The sequence below is a fragment of the Lampetra planeri genome, chromosome 36 (assembly GCF_965212315.1).
Source record: "Lampetra planeri chromosome 36, kcLamPlan1.2.h2, whole genome shotgun sequence".
In the NCBI taxonomy this organism is placed as follows: Eukaryota; Metazoa; Chordata; class Hyperoartia; order Petromyzontiformes; family Petromyzontidae; genus Lampetra; species Lampetra planeri.
The window spans coordinates 685,865-705,689 of NC_136142.1; the positions used below are offsets into that span (position 1 = coordinate 685,865).

The 19,825-nt window shown below is 50.6% G+C and overlaps 2 protein-coding genes across 4 annotated transcripts in view; one reads left to right on the top strand and one right to left on the bottom strand.

The window, feature by feature from the left end:
* Nucleotides 1-11: 11 nt before the first annotated feature.
* Nucleotides 12-8,914, bottom strand: LOC144730676 (sugar transporter SWEET1-like). Of its 2 annotated transcripts, none has more exons than XM_078611354.1 (7): nucleotides 8,847-8,914; nucleotides 7,190-7,318; nucleotides 6,296-6,373; nucleotides 4,176-4,299; nucleotides 3,226-3,387; nucleotides 2,627-2,746; nucleotides 12-1,971 (listed from the first exon to the last, which is right to left on the bottom strand). In XM_078611354.1, exons 2-7 carry the CDS (start codon nucleotides 7,276-7,278, stop codon nucleotides 1,852-1,854), a joined length of 693 nt encoding a protein of 230 aa, XP_078467480.1. In that variant the 5' UTR covers nucleotides 7,279-7,318; nucleotides 8,847-8,914; the 3' UTR covers nucleotides 12-1,851. The 2 variants fall into 2 exon arrangements, with proteins under 2 accessions (XP_078467480.1, XP_078467481.1); XM_078611355.1 differs by lacking the exon at nucleotides 8,847-8,914 and adding an exon at nucleotides 8,609-8,835.
* A 310-nt stretch (nucleotides 8,915-9,224) lies between these two features.
* Nucleotides 9,225-19,825, top strand: part of CFAP74 (cilia and flagella associated protein 74) — a 28,847-nt gene continuing 18,246 nt past the window's right edge. The window contains exons 1-15 of one of the 2 annotated variants that reach the window (XM_078611317.1): nucleotides 9,225-9,332; nucleotides 9,770-9,972; nucleotides 11,534-11,606; nucleotides 12,152-12,298; nucleotides 12,455-12,553; nucleotides 13,196-13,300; nucleotides 14,338-14,511; nucleotides 14,951-15,061; nucleotides 15,587-15,689; nucleotides 16,136-16,293; nucleotides 16,653-16,881; nucleotides 17,452-17,643; nucleotides 17,962-18,117; nucleotides 18,983-19,101; nucleotides 19,716-19,782. In XM_078611317.1, the coding sequence (XP_078467443.1) occupies nucleotides 9,786-9,972; nucleotides 11,534-11,606; nucleotides 12,152-12,298; nucleotides 12,455-12,553; nucleotides 13,196-13,300; nucleotides 14,338-14,511; nucleotides 14,951-15,061; nucleotides 15,587-15,689; nucleotides 16,136-16,293; nucleotides 16,653-16,881; nucleotides 17,452-17,643; nucleotides 17,962-18,117; nucleotides 18,983-19,101; nucleotides 19,716-19,782 (1,920 nt within the window). In that variant the 5' untranslated portion in view covers nucleotides 9,225-9,332; nucleotides 9,770-9,785. Of the gene's footprint in view, nucleotides 9,333-9,769; nucleotides 9,973-11,533; nucleotides 11,607-12,151; nucleotides 12,299-12,454; nucleotides 12,554-13,195; nucleotides 13,301-14,337; nucleotides 14,512-14,950; nucleotides 15,062-15,586; nucleotides 15,690-16,135; nucleotides 16,294-16,652; nucleotides 16,882-17,451; nucleotides 17,644-17,961; nucleotides 18,118-18,982; nucleotides 19,102-19,715; nucleotides 19,783-19,825 lie in introns of those variants that run through there. The other variant, XM_078611318.1, reaches the window with a different exon arrangement.

Genomic DNA, 19,825 nt, shown 5'->3' on the forward strand with positions numbered 1-19,825 from the left:
ACATTTATTGATTGGTTTCAAGGAATTTTTATTAATCAATAAAAGTTGCATCTGTACCACAGATCCTCCAAGGATTCATTTAAACAAATAAACAGCAAATCACCCTCGAACAAAAACACCTCACGGAATTATAAACTCACATAACACGACCCAGAGGTAAATCCTCCTATCTGACACCACTGGGGGGGGGGGGGGGCAGCGAGAGGTGACGATATCCTTCAAGGTCATGGCGACTACTACACTTAAGGTCAAGCTCACGTCTTTCACGCCGACAATGCCAACGTGAAACCAAGGCACGCGGTGAATTAACAATCAATGATTTCCTGCCCTTTATAAAGCCACTGTTGGACAATGGCCTCCCCACGCCTTGTCAGCCATCAGAATCAATTCACCATTCTGGTCTCGGAACGGTGGACAACACCAACCACAACCTTCCTGGACACTCACCGAGTTCCTCACTGCGAGGCGGCGGCGGCGACACAGGAGTCGTCAACAAAGTGTCAGCGTGCGCTAAACAAGTGGTGTAAATTCTACATTCCCATGACAGACACGAGTATGTCCAGTCGGCGGCCACTCTTGTGACTTCCCACCCACACAGTGGTCAATCATTGCATCGAGCCGGGATGGACGGCGGGCCGAGTTAACCCTCGGTGAGCAGTACTTCAACTTACAATATAGACGAGTCACCTGCTGTGACAACAGAGGCAGCCCTTTGGATGCGACTGCAGTCACGCGAAACGCGACTGCCATCCGGCTTCCGTGGCTGTGAATGCATCCCTTGTGATGCAGGCTGAGAGGCCTGGGAATCGCGAGCCATCGCCGTGGACGGCTGGGTCAGGGAGCTCACTCGCACGTTGCAGCACACGGGGCCCACGATCCAATTCCAAGGTTCACAAATCATTCGCACCGGTGGAATTAAACAATGCGTGCCATCTGCTGGATGCACGTGAAAGGTCCTGTGAGATTATTGGCAGGAGTTAGTGATCACACGTGTGAGCGTCTGAGCCGAAATCCCAATATTTTCCAAAGATTAACAAATAGCCTCCATAATAACTACACCCACATTCCAGCTTGCAAATGAACAACAATACAGAGCTGTAACAACAAATAACGGACCTCAATGAGCTGTTACCTGGTTAAAGGGCCGTGAAATTAATAACTGAATATCGGGATACATTCAATACTATTCGCCGCTTTTATAAATATACTTTATAACAGCAACACAAGCAGTTCCCCACATACAGGCACTTTCCCCGTCGTATTCTTCATTACACAAGATTGTCAAATATAAAAAGTTTATAGTCTTCGTTCCGTCACCAAATACTGCACAAAAACCTCACTGCAGTAAGTTTTAGATTTTTGTTGCAACATTGCCACGACCGGCTCAGAGGCCAATGAGGGCCTGCGGGAGGCTTGTGCGTGGTGATCCACTGCACGGCGGGTGCAGAGGGGGAGGCGCAGAGGCCCCGCCGCTCTAAGGAAGCCGCCGAAATGTCGACGCCTCTCCGCCTCGCACCTCTCGCTCTCATTGCGAGATCGATCGGCCGCAACCTGCCATGAAATCCGCACTGCGTGGAGGTTGAGGGAGTGGCAAATAAAGTATTGAAATGTCCAGGGAATATTTGTAACACCCCCATTAGATTTGCCCTGTATTTCTCTACAAAGCACCACACCATTTTATATTTAAATAAAAAAACGAAAGTATGAAAATAACCATCACCACCCATACAAGAGGCCCAAGTCCCCAGTTCCCTGTGGCAGACGCCACGTGGTCGGTATTTAGTCCCGCGGTCCCTGGAGCCCGTGGAGCCGGGTGCTGCACCACCGCCTCTGCCGCCTCCCTTGCCCTCGTCACACGTAGACCCCAGGTGGCACCTTGGTGGAGCTGGTTGGCGCCTTGGAGGAGCTGGGGTAGACCAGGAAGAGGGAGAGCTGGCCCAGCCCCAGAAGGGCTCCCAAGAGGTTGGGCACCTGGAGGACAGCGCAGTGGAGGGAAGGCAGCAGCAACACAAGGCAACAGGGCCAGAGGTTACGGGGCTAGCGTGGAAACGACCACGTGGCTGCGAGAAGCCTGGGTACTGATGCTGCATGTGTGCAACAGCACCAAGCGTGGCTTAACCTCACAAGGCTCCCACCCTGAGCAGAAGCCAAGGTCGTATGTGTAGTCTGATGTCTACAAAGAAAAACAACTGTAAAAATGCGCTTAACCCAGGGCAATTCGATCCCTGAGCGATGTGCAGGAGGCAGGAAACCCACAGAAACGAGGGGGGTAACACCTAACGCTCCGGAGAGATCGATTCAATTACCTTGCAGCCAAAAACCTACAACACGTTTTTAATTCGGATCTGAAACAGCCCACATTTTTTTAAAACCAAACATCAACAATCGAGTGCATTTACGTGATCCACAGGAGCAAATTATAGCTAAAGGCTACAACACCTGGTATTCCCAGCCAGTCTCCCATCAAAGTGCTAACCAGGGTCAACCAAGCATCGAGCCTGCGACTGGGTGCGTCCGAGGTGATGTGGCGGTCGACGCCGATGGAAACCCGCGACGTCAATGCGTCGTGCCCCATGCCCTGCGCTTGGCGCTGTTGTTTACCTCGTGGTGCCCGGGCTGCACTCACCTGTATGAACATGTCTTGCAGCATGAGGCCGTAGATGAACCACTCGGTGCCCACCACGAGGTTGGCGGCGCACAGCGGGAAGGCCAACGACTCGGTGCTCCGCGAGCGCACGACCTCAGCCTGCAACGGCAGCAACAGGTTTCAAACGCGCATCTCGTACTTACAGAAAACACACGCAACAAGTGACGGGCACGTCCATAGGGAGATCTAGATATTTCTCAAGGGGTGCTCGGGGGAGGGAGGGCAGTCATGAAACGTGAAGCCTTTTTAACTCGTGCACTACACTGCACTGCCGAGTAGCGCATACAATACACAAACAACACTCGACGTCCGACCACATAGCCCCATATAAGTGAAATCAAAGTACATACAGCAAATATTAGGTAGAAGTAACTTAAGAATCGCACAAACCGAATGCCCGTATAACAATGGAAACCCGTAGTTGTAGTGTACGGGCATGCTGCACTCGATGTGTGTGCACACTGCGCATGAGGTTTGGAGGTTACAGGGGGACTTGCGCGGTGCGTGTGCTGTGCGTGGCAATCATAGTGCGTGTGTGCGGTGCGCATGTTTAGCGTGTTGGCACTGTGCTGGCGTACGAGTGTGGCAAGCGGGGAGCCGTAGTTGACGACGGTCCACAGCGTGCACACCATGCCCAGGTGAGGCCGTGCAGCGTCCTCGTCCTCCGCCAGGTACTTGACGTAGAGCAGCACCGCGTAGAGCAGCAGCGCGGGCCCCACCATGGTGCGGTACAGACTCCGCTGCGGACACACGGCACTCCACGTCGTCACCACTCTCTTCATCGTTCAAAATCATCATCGGCGATTATTCACTTCTGAAAGCCTTCCCAAGCTATCACCACCTCTCACGATCCCGCGATACAATTACACTGACAGGTGTGGCTGCAGTTCCAAGATTGAATTTCGTATCTATCAAAGTGCATGCAGGCATGCGTATACTGCAGAGTAACAAGCCAGAGACTATAAAACAGGTTTTTTTTGGGTTAGATCGCGTAAATATTGAAACATGTCGTTAAACCCGCCACCACCCAACACAGCCAAAAAATAAGGTTTGACACGTAAAAAGAAAATGCCAATTCTTACAAGTACAGCACACCGGTGTGTTAGAGAGCAAAGCCACATTTACAATCTGAGTACGACGTTTCATCAGGCTTCATCAGGCGACAGCCAGATTTGTGGAAAAATCCTCCTGTTTCGTTCCTTAAATAAAAAAAAGATGTGATGACATCACTTCTAAGCCCTTCTTGAGCGAAGTGGGGGGGGGGATTCATTAATTCATATGAATCGCAATGGGTATCCATTGCCAGTTGGGTTATTTATATGGTAATCAACGTACATTATATGCATGTGCATTAGCCAGAGACCGCTACCCCAAGTGCAGACACATTCCTCTGGGCGTGCGTTTTATGCGGGCGACGGCAGGCGCAGAGATTCGTCGTCGTACACGGAGTCTCTGGGAGCCGTGAGCTCGGCTGCGGACGGGGCTAGAGCTCGCGCTTGCGAGGGGATCCCCGCGAGGGAGGGGGCACCTTGTGCGGCGTGTTCACGTAGAAGATGATGGAGTAGAGGACCCCGATGGACGCCCCCACGGCATTCACGTACACGATGGTGGGGTCACCCAGGAGCAGGCCGTACCGCAGCCACAGTGTGCAGCTGCACACAAAGACAAAGATCCTCCGTATAGCCTTAACAGACTGTTAGGGCAAGTGCTGTTCGCGAGCACCTACGAAAGCCGGCTCGGTACAACACAGCTGCACGCACACACGCACACACGAGCCATCAGCACCAACACACACTACCAACCTGGCTCACACACGCAACACATGCATAATGAACCTGATTCACACACGCAGTCAAGGAAGCCAAAACACACGGAGACAAATATCTCCTGTGTGGCCTACACAGAGTATTGGGGCAAGTGCTGTTCACAAAACATATGAAGTCATCCCAATTATCACCTTTGGCTCCCCAGTCGTGATGTTTAGACACTGCACCAGGTATTAATTTACGGCTGTGTCGACCTAGATAGGGGCCAGGGTCAGTGCAGCTATTCGGCACTGTTTGTGGTCATGAGCAGTAATTGAACTCAGGTCACTGGGGTCATAGCGGAGTGTGCTAATCACTGCACTACTTCTGCCCAGACAGAGGACACACGCGCACACCCAAGACCAACTCAGCCAAGGGTATTAACACGCATGCACGTACACAAAGATCCCTCGTATAGGGGTATTAAACACGCATGCACGTACACAAAGATCCCTCGTATAGCCTTAACAGACTGTTGAAGCAAGTGCTATTAGCGAGCACCTATGAAGGCCGGAACGGAACACGAGGGGGTGGGTGGCCAGCACCACGCCCGACTCCCTTTGTCTCCCAAGTGGCAATGTTTACCGGTTCAAATAATCGTAACTGGTGTTGGCTGTGAGCGGGAATCGAACTCGAGTCGCCGGATTCATAGCGTAGCACGCTAACTGCTACACTGCCGCTCCCCACTATACACACTCACATACACGTGCAGGAGTGAAGACCATATTCTTTAAAGAGACGTCATTTCCATTCATCAAATCTGGTTTCCATGAGCGATTTAAGTGTGGCGTTTGACAAATACCAAGGGGAGGGATATTTACATCGTGCGACTGTGCAGGAATAAACCGGCAACACTGCCGTATTTGCCCAGCACAGTGGCATGTTTACAGTGGCCGTGTTTACACAGACACACAGATAGCTGCCAATCACAGTGAGGCAGCTGCCGTCCGCGTTACAGGCTCCATCTGTCAGGCAACCAGCACTCGTCTCAGCACTCCAGAGCCCCACGCGCACAGTCCTTTTGTCGATCCACTGCTGGATGAAGGCCTTCCCGTGTCATGCGAGTCTCGGGGGGGTTATTTTACCATACTTCACCACACTGGTCAGTGCAGGTTTGGCGAAGCGTCAAAATACAAATGCATCTCCAAACTGTGTAGAGAGCAACACGCGAACAGCTAAAGCGTAACGTAAGCAATGAAACAAAATGTTCAATCCAACCGAGGAGAGTAACATTTACCTTCTCAAAGACAGATCCGTCTCGTGTTCTAGTTGACATCTCTGTGTCATCGCATGGCACCCTCGATCCGTTCCTGACCTCTGACCCAACTTTGCTGCACCAATGGGCACATCCGAGCTCTGTCTACTCACCGTACAGCCGCCCCTACACCCCCGAGACACAACGAGGCTGAACGCACTCCTTGTTGCCGCAACCCTGATTGGGACGATCTCCATGACCTTCACCAGAGCTTCCCCTGGCGCACACATACCTGTTGTTCAGGCAAACCACGCGTGGACGTGTGCGTCGACGGCTAATGATGCTATTCTCGCGGGCGGCTTCCTTACAAACGGAGGGCAAAGCATCATGTGCAGCAGCACTTGAGTTGCATCAGCCCCGCACTCCGATTAGCACGGTTAGCTACGTACGGTGCGAAAGAAGTTCGACATACATACGTACATACAGCCCCGTTAAGAGAGACACGGGCGTTGCGGGGGCACGCTAGGCCCGTTCGGCCACAGCCACGAACCCAGCCGGCACACTCTCCCAGGAGCCATGGAAATGCGGAGCGAGTCACGAAGGTCCGGACTTATGCCGCCGTGGCTGCAACGAGCCAGGCATCCTCACCTGACGCAGAGAGACACGAAGGGGAACATGGAGAGCCCCAAGGTGCTGCCCTTTTGCTTGATCTTTAGACAGATGGAGCTGGAAGACAGCGCAGCAGCGCACAAGATCAGACACCGCCCTCCGCCCAGCCATGTGTTCCAGGATCAAATCAAACGATGACTGTCACAGCAATGTCATTCGCTAGTAACGCCCCTGCAGGAATAATTAGGTTTTACATCCAACCGCCTGACCATCATTATCAACTATCATCATCATGATACACCCCGTCATCGTTCACACCATAACCAACATCAAGAGTGTTAACTGCATTATCATCTTCGTTACCACTCACATCAGCTCCATCACATTACACATCATCTTCATCGCTACTCCTCGCCACCGCCACTATCATCATCTTCTCCATCGACACCACCATCACCCCCATTGCCACCATAACCACCGCTGTCACCATTTACTACATTATTACTAACTTCAGAATGCACCATCACCACCAATATCCACCACTGCCCCAACCGTCAATTAACACCACGATCACAAAGATCGATCACATTCACCACCTCCACTACCCCACCAGCCTGGTATCAAGTTCGAGTGTGCTCACTAAAGCAAGTAAGAACTCAAGAGACCAGGATCAGTCTCATTTGTAAGAGTGAGCTGGGTTGCCAAAAATACACGAAAGCAAATTGATTCCAATTAAGTACAACAATAAAGCCAATATAAATCGGCGCAAAAACAAATGCATTACAAGAGAAATAAAAAAACACTGCAAAAAAAGTCAACATTTAAGAAGATAAATTCCCTGTAGCTATAGTCGGCTCGGACAAATAACTTTTGACATATTTCCGAGTCAACTGTTGCGACACGCGGCTGACTGGTGCGGTGCGTGGACCGTACAAGCCGGAGAGGAAGGAGAGGATGGTGCAGACGGACGCCACCGCGAGCAGCACGGTGCGCAGGGTGGCCATGGTGCCCGGAGAAACCATGGTGGTGCCGCTGGTGCCGCTGGGCACTCAGGGTCGCGACCTGGAAACACGGCGGGGACACGGGGGACATGGGGCCCACAGCCGTCAACACCACCATCATTAGCACCAGCGTCAGCATTGGCACCACGGTCACCACCATCATTAGCAACAACCGCCATTCGCCACTAAGTGGAGGTGACGTCACCACGACGCTTGTGCCAGGCTATGTGCACCTTGAGGCTTCGTGAAGTGTCGAACGCCCACTGGCAGGAGGTCACGGGGCAGATCCAGGTGCCACGGGTCGACTGACTGAGATGAGTGGCATCAGCCATCTCATCTCACCATCATTATTGGCACCACTGTCACCACCATCATTGGCACCACACCGTCACCATCATCATCATTGGCACAATCACCACCGTCACCAACATCATCATTGGCACCACTGTCACCACCACCTATCTCTACCATTTTCACCACCATCACATCAACATTTCCTTTGCTTTACACCTACCCGTATATACCAAATTACTGAGTGCACCCGACTGCGTCAGCTTTTGGAGGCTAAGCCTGGGTCGTGCTTCAATGGCAGTCCCAGGTGTTGTAGGTTTGGGCAGCGAGGTGGCAGCAAACAGAGATTACTGAATCTGTGTGTGCGGCGTGGAGCGTTACCCATGGCGATCACCAGCTGTTGGCAAATGGGGCTGCAAGGGGACCAGCATGTGGCAGTGAATCAATGGATTATTGTATCTATCTGTATGGATATTTTTTTTCAATAACCCCCTGGTATCATTGGCGTTTGCTTCCCACGCGTCAATCACTCATTTATGTAATTGGCAAAATATCCCAATGCAGCAGCACCCTCTTGAAAACGAGTCCTGAGACTCAGCGAGGCTGTCCTGTGTACACAGTATCATCGTGATGATGGGACACTGGTCTCACGGTGCATGTATGCTCAGTACAGTCGTAGTGACAGCACAGAGGTTTAAACAGCACAAGGGCAGCAGCAGACAGCGGAGGCAACAGCAAAGAGACCACAGAGCCAAACATATAGCCTGACAAACAGCAGCACAGGCAACAGGACACAAGTAGCACTGATAGCCAAGCACATCGTAGGCAAGGAAACACATCACACAACAGCACACCACAGCACATCACACCACAGCACACCACACACGACAGCAAACACGGTACTGTATACACTACACACGCAGCACTGTACACATACCAAGCTCGACGCAGAGTGCACACAGTGTACACATCGCACACACAGCACACTCAAACACCACGCACACACAGCACACACTGCACACACAGCACACACTGCACGAACAGCACACGCAGCACACACCACGCAGATGACGCGCGGGCAGGACGCGGGCCTCCCCGTCTCCACGTGCGGCCTCCACTTCCTGGTCGGAGGACGTGGCAGGAGGCGCGGACTTCTGTCCGCTCACCAACAACAACAGCAGCAGCAGCAACAACACAGCTCACACTCACTCACTGCCCACTCACTCACTGCCCACACACTCACGGCGCGCGCGACTCGCACGGAATAATCCCAACATGTAAAGCGCACGAAGACTCACTCGGGTCTCTGTCCTCACTCCGCCAGGGCACGCCTCCCACTCCCCTCCCTCCCCCCGACTCCACTCCCACCCCCCGACTCCACTCCCACCCCCGACCACCCCGACTCCCCCCCCCCCGGCTCCCCTCCCCCCGGCTCCCCTCCCACTTCCCTCCCCCCACTCCCCTCCCACCCCCCCGACTCCACCCCCCCCGACCCCCCCGACTCCCCCACCCCCCGGCTCCCCTCCCACCCCCCGTCCCCCCCCACCCCGACACCCCCCCCCTTACTCCCCCCCCTTACTCCCCCCCCGTGTCCGCCCAGTCCACGTGCGCGCGCCTCTCACTGACCACGTGCGCGCGAGCCGCTCGCGCGCGTGGCGGGAAACTTCCGGAAGAAGAAGACGCAGCAGGAGGAGGCGGAGACGGCGGCCGCCACCGAAACACGCGGCGCGGTCGCCACGGCAACGCGTCTCCAGGCTGGGAAGCGGCGCGCGAGGCAGCAGCTGGTAACACGAACAGCGTCACTCTCGCGATTAGTCACGCTACTTATATTTGTTTTACGCGCACACATACACGTATATATATAAACCCCCCGCTATTATAGACACTATTCTACTTGCACAGTATGCAATCATAGTAACGACACAATGTGTATACAAGTTTCACACTGACCACGCTCGGGGTGCGATCTCGTGCCGCCCGTTCTGGTTGAGCACCCGCCCCGACGTGCGACCCCGAGCTGTGGGCTTCGTTCTCCCGGCGCGGCAAGTTTCTTAAACCCTCACCCCCTTCCTCCCGGCCCTGGCCCCTGCCCACCCAGCGGTTTAAATGAGCATTGTTCAGTATGATAGGAGGACTTCCATCCGATGTACGTGATGTACCATTGGCATGACAATGGCGATAAGAATCGCTGCTGTGCTGACAGGCGTGTGTGGTGGGGTAGGAGGGCCGCCCAGGAGATGGATCTCCCCATGGAGGAACCGCACGAGTGTTCGTCTCTTGCCGAGGGCGAAGCCGCGATGGGTGACGGAGCGGCCGCCGAGCCCGCGGCAGCCGACGAGACGCGGGGCACGGAGCGTGGCCTGGCCGATGACGATGTGGGAGAGCAGCAGCCTGGGCAGCGGCAAGAGCAGCAGGGACGTGCAGGTGCTCTTGATGGCTGAGGGCAGCCGAGTCGGGAGGGGGCTGTGGTTCGTGTTCGCTTCGCGGTGTTGTCCTGCACGCGGGTGTCAGCCAGCACTTCGAAGACACGGGTCGGTGATGACTCGTGCAGATTGGTTTGAGACTCTTAAACCCACAGGGCTGAGGTGACCAGGAGATGGCAGTCCAGCAAGTAGGTTTAAAACAATTGTGTGGGGTTTTGAGTGTGACTCCTTTTTATCAATTTTGACTTAAAACTTTCGTGACTGCAGGAAATCATATTCTTGGTTCTTTCGGTAGTCACATAAATAGAAAATTTAAATAAATAAAATTAGCTTTTATTTTTCATTTATTTGTATTTTCTATCTACGTGAACGAATCAAGATTATCCTTTATATATTGGGTTTTTTTTTCTAGGCACAGTACTTCAGTCATATGCAAAACTCTCATGGAATTTAGCATATCCCAATGAAGCAGGACCCTCCTGAAATATAGCCTTGAGACTCGTTGAGTATTTTCTAGAAAGTAATAATTTTGCAACGAGCTGGATGTCTCACTAGCACAGTCACCGTTGCGGTGGTTCGCTTACAATTACATTGACAGGCCAATCCCTCACAATGCAGTGGCCACCTCCACAGCTGCGTCGTCGTGGAGGTAGCTCAGCTCTCCGATCTCACATTTACACGAAAATTTCATCTCTAGCCCCACCCACTTACCCTTGGGGTAAACCCATCTCAAACCTATATAACATCCTGCTTCAGCAGATATTTTTCACCTGATGACGATTGCTTGTGTTGCGATCGAAACGTCGTGATATTTTTCTTATTTTTCTATCTACGTGGCTTTACCGAAAGACCCAAAGAATATAAAGTAATAATTACCGTGCAATATGCTGGTTAATCCTCTCTCAATGTATAGAGTGGCTTTATATGCAGCACAGTACTCTCAATTCGTCTCAGCAAAATTCTCAGGTTAATTTAACCTAAATCCGGTTCACAACACTTTGTAGATTGTCGGCGTTGTTGCATTAATAATTCACTTTCAATTTTCTTCATCGAAATATTTCACCTGGAAAATCCCTTGCGAAGGAACACCTCATTGACAAGGCTACCCAGGCTGTCAAGTGACGCACGCAGGCCACCTCTAAAGATCCTGTGACGTCTTTCCCAAGAGTAGGCCACTGAGTGCCAGCATCATGGTACAAATTTACTACGTTTAAAAATTTACTCACAAATTACTCAGTTGGATTTTTACATTAGCAATCATCTCCCCCTACTGGCAGCTGTGCAATTATATACTATACAGTGAACCTATGCAAACAGATAACTAATCTTCTGCATGAAATTACGTTTATATTCCTATAAAGCATGTGTATGTAATTTATGGTGTTTAGTTCTGCGCAATTTTTCTGTTAACCAAATGTATAGTTTTCAATCTCCAGCATACAGGTAAAAGTCTAACATCTATCTGCAAAGAGGTGATGATGATGAAGCTCTCATTGCTGGTGTTGCTCAGGCAGGCAGTCCATAGGCGCTGTGAATCCGTGTTGTGTGTGTGTGGCTCTCAGCCTGGGAAGCCGAGCACAGCGCTGCTGAGATGGAAGGAGATACTTGGGCTCTCAGCCAGGAATTAGACTCCAGGCAAGTCAATCCGTCACTGAACTCAACAAATGAACCCTCCACTCGAATAAGCCATTGTTACACAATGCTGTGTGGGAAGACGGTTTGCATCTTTTTCTCGCGTGTTAAGATGTGTGTGCTGATAACGTATCCTACTACACATACGCTTCGTATGAACTGGCTATGCACAAGCATTAGGTTTCCATCTTCTTGATTTTCATATTTCCAGTTTTAACTGCGAGTCGCATCAGCAGAGAGTGGCCTGCTAAACAAATGCTGCTCTGCTACCTGATGTTACAGGCAAGATCTTCGACCAACACTGTGGCTGTTTCATAGCAGCAAATTTATCCGGAAGACCCATTGGGTGACTGATCGACATGCCATTTATATATTTATACGGAGAAGCAGACCGCTGTCTGATTATTTATTATCCATTACCTACGTGTTCTACCATTGTATACAAGCGAGCATGTAATGTTGTTCTACCAGTAGATCACACACACAACACGTTTAGTGTATAATCAAGGAATGTCCGTCTCTAACAAAACTGTGTGCTACGTGCACAGCAGCGCTGCTCTGCAGGAGGCTCCACAGCACGCGGAAGGTGTGCGGTTGACACACGCGGAGAAGGCTCAGCTGTACACACTGCGACGTCACCTCGACCAACTCTGGGAGGCCAAGAGCCAGACGGAGACGTTCATTCAGCAGACTGGGTCAGAACGCCCTCACGGTGACACAGCAGAGTCCCCATGCCGTAACACAGCAGCAGCACAACCACGAGGCGCTGTAGCTGCTGTGGTCGTAGTGAAACCGTGGCGTGTGAGTGAGGATGTCCCAGCTTACCGCTGCTGCTGCTGCTGTGTTGCCAGAGAGGAGCTGCGAGGGAGCCGGCTGAGGGAGCAGGAGCTCCGCAGGGAGCAGCAGATAACGCAGCAACAAATGCGGCAAGCGGCGGACGCCACCAGCACGTGAGGAGGAGGAGGAGGGCCTTGGGAGCCACGCGGCGTCCCGCAGGCGCCGCGTGTCCCACCTCGCCAGAGCGCTCGGCGTCGTCTGACGAGTATCGCCATTGGTAGATCCTCGCTCTTGTTCACAAGCGCGATGGTCTACGTTGCCATGCAACACATCAGGTGTCAAGGTGTCGCTCTCCCTAGGAAGAGTTTTTGTTTGTCTCGGTGTCCTGTAATTAAACATCGCTCTCTAACACATTGGCAGCATCGCACTGTGCATGTCACGAGACCCACGTCGATTGCGTTGGATTGTACGTTTTGAGTTTGTGTTAAAGGTAAGGGTGTGTTTAAGTGATCTGTAACACTGTTTTTAGTTGCATTATAATTGAACGTTTTTATTCACTTGACGTTTGTGCATTTAAGTGACAGTATAAATCTGAGCCATTTACTAACAGATGCCATTTAAGGAAAGGCATGTGTTCATGTTTAAACACAATTAACTTGACCTGACACATTTATTTGACACCCTGGGCTCTGCAAGAAAGGACAGGGAATGTAGTCTTGATGCTATTGAACTCAAATAGAACTGTCTACGATAGCTGTGATGAACAATGACCTCCTTACACGGTTCACCGACATGAGTGATGCTTGTTTTTCCAGTGCCGCTATGTCCCTCTTACAAAGACAAGAAACACGAACGAAGGAGGAGGTGGATACAGAGCTGGCACTACAGGACACCCTCAGCCAGACTATCTCCCAGCACCAGTACGTTCTGCACAATTCACCACTGCCCAGTCATACTCAGTGGACATTAACACAGTCACTTACCCTTTACTGGATAGCTATCTGCAGCTGCTAAGCTGCCTATTATAGCAAACACAAGATATGTTTCCCGCTTTTGTTTCAGGTTAGTAACACTACCTGGCGACTTGCTGGCGAATGGACAGGTTGCCTTTGCAATTGTATCAGTCTGCTAACAATTTGGCGGAATAACATTTTTTCTATTTTAACAGAAAGCCGAAGAAAATGTAAGAAATTAAATAATAATATTATATTATTATATTATTATATTTTTATTTATTTTCTTTCTACGTGACTTTACCGAAAGAACCAGAGTAATTCCTGCAGTCACGAAAGCTTTGAATCTAGTTTGAAATGTAATAACTTAACTGTTTGCCAAGAACATGATACTGAGCGAGTGTCGCACTACCGCGATCGTCATCACTGGCTGCTTTCTCTCCTTTGTGAGTGGGAATTGTCGGAGCACGAGGTACAGTGAAAATGTAATGTGTAGACATTAAAACCAGGACTTCTGCTCTCAGCAAGTTCTTATCTGCTTACAAAAGTCGTAATTTATTAGCCTATATGAACATTCTTTCACAAAGAGCAGGGAAAAAATTGTTGCCACCTTAGATGGCACTAACAAATGCAATAACATATTTAGATGTATGTACTGTCTAATTGCAACTACATCCCAAGATGCTGTACAGAAACAGTGGGCATATATTGATTTCACGGAGAGAGGCAGTCGGTCTTCGGCAGATTAAACACGGTCTTGAGCCTTGCAGCATTGACAGGGGCAAGGAGTGGACATGACGGATGGCTGGGGGAATGGAACTCCAGAATATTGGGGCAGCGTGGACTAAGCTTGCGGTGCATGTGACATGCCCCCATGGTCTAAGGTTGCGATGTGTGTTTGACGTGCCCCCGTGGTCTAAGGTTGCGGTGTGTGTTTGACGTGCCCCCGTGGACGAAGCTTGTGGTGCATGTGACGTCCCCGCGCCTGCCCACGTGCGCTCCAGGCTCGCACTGTGCGCCCTGGACGTGGAGCTCGGGCGCTTTAGCCAGGTGCAGCAACACGTACAGGAGGCGGAGCACGCCATCGCCACCCAGCAGCATGAGCGGGCGGAGGGGCGCATCGCGTTGGAGACGGCCAAGGCCACCGCGGCACAACGGAGCGTGGAGGCGTGGGAGCGGTAAGAGAGAGCGGCGAGGTGGAGCATGGTCAGATAGCCCCCATGGGCCGCACAGCAAGGGGGGGCCCTCATCCAGAAGTGGGTTGACAATGCTGTGCATGTACACGTTTAATGGATTTCCTGCTCAACTGGCTATGTACGGTGCGAAATAAGTTCAAGTTCAACTGAGCAATCAGGTGGTGCTCATCTCCTGTTTACAGCCTAAGCCAGTGGTGGAAATTCCATATTGTTATGGAAGGGGTGTGTCTACCAATAAGAAAACCACTGTTGACTTCCCTCCAAAGTGGTACTCATTTCATTGACCCAGGAGGGATGATGGGCTGATGCATGTGCAATAATAAGCTAGCAAAGCACCGAGAAACACTTTGGAAATGTGTATGCATGTCGTGCTGCTGCTGCTGGGCATGTCGTGCGATGCAAGTCGTGGGTTTATTCACAGGCAGCGCTCGCAGGAAATGATGGTGCTGGAGGAGAGACGGCGGCAGGCGGCGGAGGAGGTGGCTCGCAACCAGCAGCGTGCCAGGCACTTCCTCAGGGACACGGTGGCCAAGTGAGGGCTCGCACCGCCAGCAGGGCCTGTACCAAACCTCGGGTCAACCACTCTTGTGTCTTTTGTAGTGACTTCAATCACAATGTCACAATGTCACAATATCACAATGTAATTGAAATTTCACCCCAGAGCGTTGCTGTAATTGTAATTATAATGGACGTGGTCACCCAGATTCATTCTTGCAAATTCGACTATGTTTGTCTCTAGAGTTCTCACCTCGTTAAAAAATTGAAAAAAATAAACTTGCTCACATGTCTGGTCTGAAATAGCTGGGTATTATTAAAGGTGAGGGCTCTAAGCCCAGATTTTGTGGCCAAGACAGGGAGGTAACTGATTAATTGTAACAAACTTCAGCAAATGTGTTATTGCTGTAAAATTAATAGACTAATAATTATTAAACAAATGTGATTTTTTTAAAGTTGCCATGTGTGATGTAATATGGCATTGTTAACAAATACACTTTTAGGCTTTAACGTCGTGGGCATTAAGTGTAGTTGAGGTGGTGGCACTGTGTGCCTCCTACAGGGTTCGCCAGAGGGAGGCTGAGGAGGAGGAGAAGGTTCGGCAGGACAATGGCCGCAGGTTGAAGTCCATCATGACTCTGAAGCAGAGCATCGCAAACAACAAGGTCTCTGCACGACACTAACAGTTCACACGAGTCACGGTGCAAATCCGCTGTCTTGACTTAGATCTATGCCTTATACCGTTTAAAAATCCACACCTAGCCACTTGCGAAGGTCCACTGTAGCCAAGCACAATGTGTGAAACGACTGTCTGCTGGTAAAAATGTATAAAAACTTACCCCACATATATTTCTCCTTTGGTGGGAGATTCTCTTCTGAACACACTGTACAGTGCAAAGACTTCAAATCCACAACTCAAGGGTATGAGCTACGTTGAGAAAACATTTGTCCAATGGCATTACCCTCGCATGCTGATTGCAGAGAGACACTGTAGGACTTGAAGAAACCGAAAGCAATTGTCGCGTGGTCCCGAGTGTTGACGGCGAGAGTGCCCGCTGACAATTCTGCCGCTGGCGCTGCCTACACGGTGCTGCTGCTGTTGCGGCTCCAGGAGAATCTGCGGACGCTGAGGGCGCGGCAGGTGGCGGAGCAAGCGGCTCGGACGCAGGAGGAGGAGCGGGAGAGGGCCGCCATCCTCGCCAGCGGAGGAAACCCGACTGAAGTCCTTCTCAAAAGGAAGCGCTTGGAAGAGTTTGAACGGACAAAAAGGTACGCGCTGCTGTGAATCTGTATTTGCCTATGACCAGGCGGACGTGTGGCCAATGTGTTGTGTAAGAAATACTTTGATTTTGTATGTGGAGAGATGGATTTTTGAAGGAGACATTGTCTGCTTATTTATTTTTCATGAGACCTTGGAAGCAAGGCAGGATTGAGCCTGCATAGTTATTGCATGAATTACTGCAGCAGGTTGTTATAGGCTATGGGGCTATGTGGTGTTTAGCAGAGGGTAATACAGCAAACCAAGGGCATCAAAAGTCACCAAGACTTTACACTTTGCCAAATATTCACAGCCGTGGTGTCCATTAAGACCCGTGCCTAAATATGGCCCTGCATGATTTATTCTTCAGGGAGTTTGAGGAGCAGGTCAAGGTACGTCAAGTGGACATCATTGAACACATCTTGAAAGAGGAGGCGGATATGAAGCGGAGAAGCAAGCAGCAGCAGCGGCGGCAGCACCTTGCGGCCGCCACAGCATCCCGAGACGCAGAGGGAGCAGTGGGGACGCGGCTCGCCGACCCCAGGGTCATTCGGCTGCTTGAGGAGGCCCTGGGGGAAACCGGGAACAGCCAAGCGCCGGTCTGTGTGCCCATGACACACAGTGGACATTCACCTGGAAATGCACAGCGTGTTTAAGTATAAAAGTTCAAACCATCTGCATGCTAGGGTCAAGTATTAGTACCCGTCATTTTTTTAAGTGGCTCTGGGCCAGTGGCGAGCACCAGTCTCTGCATAGGACAACCACTGTTAACTTCCTACCAAGTGATGATCGTCAGCCGGTGTTTACTTCACCAATGCAGGAGGGCCAATGAACCAGATTAACACTGTGTCTTGTGAGCTTGCTCTACAGGGGTCTACAGTCTGGGCTGTCTGTAAATAAATCCAATGCTTTGTGACATCTGCGTTTAGGCAAGAATGTTCTAATTGAAATCAATTTCCCTTTTTAATTGCTTTAGATTTGTCAGCAAGGTAGCAAAATCCATGTTGTACTTTACTATGCTTCATCTATGGTCCCCACACGAACCAGTGTGGCGAAGTATGGTCAAACAACCCCTACGGACCACTTGTATTTCATCAGAGGATTGACAACAGGGCTGTGTATGTTCGACAACGAAACCTGTACGAAACCTGTACTCTGTGATGTCTCAGCCACTCAGGTGTCGCTCTCCCTCCCCGGACTCGGACGGAGACGGGGAGCATGCGGGGCTGAGTGCACTTGGGGAGACAGTGGCCATGGCCACTCGGAGCCCGGGGGACGAGGAGGAGGAAGATGATCTGATTCAGTCCGAGTACCCGGGGCTCTGGGAGCCGGAAGACGAGCAGAGCACAAAGCGGGATTCCGTGAGTCTCACTGGTGGCGAACGGACGCGTGAGTAACAGTCGGCTATGGCATCCTGAAGTAACACAGCGAGACAGACCATGACAGGTTGGAAAAAACTAACAGAGCATGCACCGTCGGTCAACCTTAATTTCTATCATTTTGAGCATAAAAATATTTCAAATGTGGAAATTAACTGATATAGCGGCATGATGTCATAGGCTTTTTCTTTTCGTGCACAACTTGCAAAAGCTCGTGTAATTTCGACCTTTATTGTAATGTTAATTTATTCAGACCTCTTTTAATAATTTATTGCAACATTTACTCTCGCTTGTGAGCAGGCCACTGGTCAGGACATGAAAACCCGTCCGTTCAGACCCAGTAAAGCAGAGGGAGGAGGCCCCGTGCTGGAGGAAAAGCCAAAGGGCCAACGCAGACTGGGGCTGACGGTTCAGGGCCGCTCCTTTTCCAGCAAGCCCAACGTCATAGCCTTCAAGGTGGGCATCCCAGTAACACTGTGCAGGGCACCTGTTGGCCTTGCCACACACAGCATTTGCCAGGTCCTAATCAAGCCACAACGGTGGCTCGGCTCTGCTGTTGGCACTTGCGGTGCGCAGTGAAGGGTGATTGATGCTTGCTTACCCGGCCCGTGATACGTATTTTATTTTCCACACACGCTTACGTGAGTGCTTTAAACTATACATATCGCGGCCTGTTTGTAGCCTTGTTTGTCTGCTTTGAAACTGTGCAATGCCTTGTTTCTTAAACACAAGCCACAGTTATTTGCATTGTCACTTATTTTAGTTTTGAAGGGCGATTGCTCATCATTTGTTATTTGCAAATTTCAGTATTTATTATTAATGATGGCAGCAGTATTTTTCTAGCATGTTGTTCCTTCGGTAAATCCGATGTACTAATTTACTAGAGAAGTACATAAACCTAGGTTACGTGTGCTTTTGAGCAGCAGGGTGGTGCAGTGGTAACACTTGTGCCTCACAGCAAGGAGGGCCTGGGTTCGAATTCCGACGTGGGCATCTTTCTGTGTGGAGTATGTTCTCCCCCTGTTCTGTCTTCTCTGGGTTTTCTGGCTCCCTTCCAAAGCTTAAAAAGGCCAAACAACCGGATGCTAAGACATTAACTGCAAATGATTACATTTGGATTACACGTAGCAGCATTGCTCCCTCCTGCGATAACTTAGCAGGACTCTCCTGAAAAAGAGTCTTGGGACTCGGTTAAGCTTTCCTGGGTAAACAAGCGATGTCATAATTTAGAGGTATGACTGGTCAAGCATATCAGATAGATACAATTAGCACGTGACTATTTTCTGTATTAAACACTATTCTTATGTTGTTGTCTTCCCAGAACTTTGATGTTGGCAAAATATACAAGTTGAAAGTGGTTCTCACCAACGTGTCTTACACCAGCAACTTCTGCCGCTACAAGGGCATGAGCGAACATCTGGAGGACTACGTCAGTGTGCGGTTCGTAAAGCCAGAGGCACCTTCCAGTGCGGAGAGGTCGAGAGAGCGCTGTGCCTGTGTTCACGCTCTCAGTGTGAATGCAGCCATCACAGCCTGATCGCCCTCTCCGTTCCTGGCAGTTACTTTTAATTACAACCGGGTGGGAGCTCATCAGTGTTTAATCATGACTGGGAATTCTGATGAGAAGATGTTGGAGGGAGATGTCACCAAGATGATTCTACAAAGGAAAATGAAAGGGGAAAAAAGAAGGGAAGAGGAAGGGAAGAGTCGGTGGGAGAATGTGACCAATAGGATGGAACTGTCCGCGAGAAACGGTGAAGACGTAACACGTGGAGAGCAGCTGCCTTGCGCATCGACCCTCCATTATGAGGACGACACGAGATAGGTGGCTCATCCAGACTGCACGTTTACTGTGCAAGGGAAACAAGGGTGCAAAGGAGAACTACCGTTTAAGTCTAAATCGTAAATCCGATTATTGCAGGCAGTGTTATGTAAGTAAAGCTGATGATGCAAGCAAACAATGAGATGCTAATTTCAAGAATAATATACAACCCTGCTGAATATTTAAAACCGGACTGGATGCCGTGCAATGCGTGTAACGTGTGCCCCGCCAGGTTCAAGCCTCCGGGACAGATGTCTGCAGGAATGTCCTTTGAGCTGATGGTGACCTTCGAGGCGACAGTGAGTGCCAGCAGCCACACGGGGAGGGCTTCTGACGGAGCGC

What these genes read in the sequence shown, in the direction of transcription:
- LOC144730676 (XM_078611354.1), bottom strand. Translation starts at nt 7,278, where the DNA reads ATGGTTTCTCCGGGCACCATGGCCACCCTGCGCACCGTGCTGCTCGCG. An exon ending in TTCGTGTCTCTCTGCGTCAG is followed by an intron (nt 4,300 to 6,295) that starts GTGAGGATGCCT and finishes CTTTGTGTGCAG; the next exon opens with CTGCACACTGTGGCTGCGGT. An exon ending in GCTCCCCGCTTGCCACACTC is followed by an intron (nt 2,747 to 3,225) that starts GTACGCCAGCAC and finishes CTGCCGTTGCAG; the next exon opens with GCTGAGGTCGTGCGCTCGCG.